The sequence below is a fragment of the Salvelinus sp. IW2-2015 genome, unplaced genomic scaffold (genome assembly GCF_002910315.2).
Source record: "Salvelinus sp. IW2-2015 unplaced genomic scaffold, ASM291031v2 Un_scaffold912, whole genome shotgun sequence".
In the NCBI taxonomy this organism is placed as follows: Eukaryota; Metazoa; Chordata; class Actinopteri; order Salmoniformes; family Salmonidae; genus Salvelinus; species Salvelinus sp. IW2-2015.
Window position 1 is genome coordinate 307,972 of NW_019942644.1, and position 3,881 is coordinate 311,852.

At 43.5% G+C, this 3,881-nt stretch overlaps 1 protein-coding gene across 2 annotated transcripts in view; it reads left to right on the forward strand.

Moving 5' to 3' along the window:
* The first annotated feature begins 248 nt into the window (after positions 1-248).
* LOC112069128 (protein phosphatase 1 regulatory subunit 1B) overlaps positions 249-3,881 on the forward strand; it is a 22,506-nt gene continuing 18,873 nt past the window's right edge. The window contains exons 1-3 of one of the 2 annotated variants that reach the window (XM_070438420.1): positions 249-655; positions 2,243-2,371; positions 3,079-3,145. In XM_070438420.1, coding sequence (XP_070294521.1) covers positions 563-655; positions 2,243-2,371; positions 3,079-3,145 — 289 coding nt within the window. In that variant the 5' untranslated portion in view covers positions 249-562. The remainder of the gene's footprint in view (positions 656-2,242; positions 2,372-3,078; positions 3,146-3,881) is intronic. The other variant, XM_024136424.2, reaches the window with a different exon arrangement.

Below are 3,881 nucleotides of genomic sequence, written 5' to 3' on the forward strand. Positions count from 1 at the left end.
CTCTCCTTTTCTCCCTCCCTCCCTTTCTCTCTCCTTTTCTTTTCTCCCTCCCTCCCTCTCTCTCCTATTTCTCTCTCCCTCTCTCTCTCTCCTTTTTCTCCTTCCTCTCTTCCTCTCCTCCTTCTCCCTCCTCTCTTTCTCTCATTTTCCCTCTCTCTCTCCTTTTCTCCCTCCTCTCTCTCTCTCTCTCTCTCCTCTTTCTCCCTCCTCTCCTTTCTCCCTCCCTCTCTTCTCTCTCCTTTCTCCCTCCCTCTCTCTTCTCCTTTTCTCCCTCCCTCTTCCTCCTTTTCTCCCTCCCTCTCTCTCTCTTTTTCTCCCTCACTCTCTCGCCTTTTCTCCCTCTCTCTCTCTCTTTTTTTCTCCCTCCCTCCCTCTCTCTCTCTCGGACGGGGCAGGGGGAGGCAGGCTGGGCTGTCCAGTAAAGATATCCCAGGGCTCATAAGGAAGGGAAAGGAACAGAAGAGAAGAGAGGCTGCTGCTGTGTGCAGCTGCTCCCAACGCAGTCCCCTCTCTTCGTCTCTTTCTCTTACTTTCTTTCCTACTCTCTCTTTCCACTCAAAACATGGAGTCCAGCATGGAGTCCAACAGTCCTAAGAAGATCCAGTTTTCTGTGCCTGTGTTTCAGAGTCAGTTGGACCCTCAGGCATCGGAGCATGTGAGTAAGAACATTCAGCTTCGATACGATATGGTAATAAATGTTTTTACCATTATGACATGGTAATGGGATGGTAATGGGATGGTGGGCTTGTTGAAGGAGTAGGGGCTGTGAAGAGCTAGCTCCTCTTGAGACTGACTGGCAGAATAAGCTTTACTTTGATCATATTATGCCTGGTTGGAAAATATGTTTTATGACATGGATTTTCCCCTGCCCCCACCAATTTCTGGATTTATTTGTCACAATCTTAGTTGCCAAACTGTTATTACAACTTCTCAGTGCTTTGAGTGAATATTGATTGGGATTATTTTTTTCTTCTATTTGATTGTATCCTTATATGTCACTATTGTGATTTTAGAAAGATTGCTTCATCCCAATTTTTGGCCAACCTCTCCCGCTCCCCACCACCACCTACACAGCCACCCCTCTCCGAACCTACAGTACCAGTCAACAGTTTGGACACACCTACTCATTCAAGGGTTTTTCTTTATTTTTTACTATTTTCTACATTGTAGAATAATAGGGAAGACATCAAAACTATTAAATAACACATATTCAATCATATAGTATGCAAAAAAGTGTTAAATAAATCAAAATATATTTTAGAACCTTCAAAGTAGCCACCCTTTGCCTTGATGACAGCTTTCCACACTCTTGGCATTCTCTCAACCAGTTTCACCTGGAAACCTTATCCAACAGTCTTGAAGGAGTTCCCACATATGCTGAGCACTTACTTGTTGGCTGCTTTTCCTTCACTCTGCAGTACAACTCATCCCAAACCATCTCAATTGGGTTGAGGTCGGGTGATTGTGGAGGCCAGGTCATCTGATGCAGCACCCCATTACTCTCTTTCTTGGTCAAATAGCCCTTACACAGCCTGGAGGTGTGTTGGGTCATTGTTCTGTTGAAAAACAAATGATAGTCCCACTAAGCGCAAACCAGATGGGATGGCGTATTGCTGCAGAATGCTGCAGTAGCCATGCTGGTTAAGTGTACCTTGAATTCAAAATAAATGACTGACAGTGTCACCAGCAAAGCACCATCACACCTCCTCCATGCTTCACGGTGGGAACCACACATGCGGGGATCATCCCTTCACCTACTCTGCATCTCACAAAGACACGGCGGTTGGAACCAAAAATCTCACATTTGGACTCATCAGACCAAATGACAGATTTCCACCGGTCTAATGTCCATTGCTCATGTTTCTTGGCCCAAGCAAATCTCTTATTCTTATTGGTGTCCTTAAGTAATGGTTTCTTTGCAGCAATTCGACCATGAAGGCCTGATTCACGCAGTCTCCTCTGAACAGTTGATGTTGCGATGTGTCTGTTATTTGAACTCTGTGAAGCGTTTATTTGGGCTGCAATTTCTGAGGCTTGTAACTCTAATGGCCTTATCCTCTGCAGCAGAGGTAAYTCTGGGTCTTCCTTTCCTGTGGCGGTCCTCATGAGAGCGAGTTTCATCATAGCGCTTGATGGTTTTTGCGACTGCACTCTAAGAAACTTTCAGTTCTTGAAATGTTTACCTTCATGTTTTAAAGTAATGATGGCCTGTCGTTTCTCTTTGGGCTCCTGAGTGGCGCAGCGGTCTAAGGCACTGCATCTCAGTGCTAGAGGCGTCACTACAGACCCTGGTTCGATTCCAGGCTGTATCACAACCGGCCGTGATTGGGAGTCCCAAAGGGCAGCGCGCAATTGTCCCAGCGTAGTCCAGGTTAGGGTTTGAGAGGCTGCTGTAAATAATGTAAATAAGAATTTGTTCTTAACTGACTTGCCTAGTTAAATAAAGAAAAATTATTTGAGGTGTTCTTGCCATAATATGGACTTGGTATTTTACCAAATAGGGCTATCTTCTGTATATCACCCCTACCTTGTCACAACACAACTGATTGGCTCAAACGCATTAAGAAGAAATTCCACAAAATAACTTTTAACAAGGCATACCTGTTAATTGAAATGCATTCCAGGTGACTACCTCGTGAAGCTGGTTGAGAGAATTCCAATAGTGTGCAAAGTTGTCATCAAGGCAAAGGGTGGCTACTTTGAAGTATCTCAAATATAAAATATATTTTGATTTAACACTTTTTCGGTTACTACATGATTCCAGGTGTTATTTCATAGTTTGATGTCTTCACTATTATTCTACAATGTAGAAAATAGTAAAAATACAGAAAAACCCTTGAATGAGTAGGGTGTGTACAAACTTTTGACTGGTACTGTAGGTCATTGATTGTATTGACACTAAACTCTGCTCTACCACTTTGTAAAACATGCACACACAGCAAGTCTGTATCACATGCTACTGGGTTACTGGTGCTTGTTGTCTGTCTCCAGTTATCTTCAGCGCCACACTTGAACACCTCTCTTTCCTGTACTGTCCCGTCCTGTCCTATCCCGCCATGTCCTGTCTCCACATAACAGATCCGTAAGAGGAGACCTACACCAGCTACCCATGTCATCTATCTTCCACCAGACCTAACTACAGCAGGTAAGACACTGCTACTGAGTGAAGAACAGGGTTGGGGTCAATTCATTCAATTCCGGAAATAAACTGAAATTCCAATTCCAATTGTAATTTTCCTCACTGAAAAGCAATGGAATTTGAATTTCTTTTATTTCCTGTGTTGCAATGGAATGTGTGGCCAGAATGTTGAAGCCATTTGCCAAGCCTCACTCCGCATGACTCGCAAACTGTCATGGATGTCTTCATGTGACAATTGTTTTGTTTTTTGTTTTGCTCTAGTCTACTGGCATTGAGCATGTTATGCTTCAGTAGAGGCTCATTTGAGTTTAGAGGGGTTTTGTTTATGTATGTATCCCAACTTACTCGAGTTTTACTGCTAAAGAGAAGAATTAAGACTTTTTGGCTCGATCTCATTATGTCAATAAAGTGTTTTCTTTCAGATCCGTCTGTTGATATTTAATGAAGAGCTGTGGGATATGAAGGAGTTTTGTTAATATGGGTTGAATTAGAGCTCGAGACTATTCTTATGGGGTACACAAAATTGAGTGTTACTATAAGAGGTCTGGGGGGAGAAGGATGGATGGAGGGTGATAGGATGGATGGAGGGTGATAGAAGGATGGATGGAGGGTGATAGGATGGATGGAGGGTGATAGAAGGATGGATGGATGGAGGGTGATAGAAGGATGGATGGAGGGTGATATAAGGATGGATGGAGGGTGATAGAAGGATGGATGGAGAGTGATAGAAGGATGGATGGAG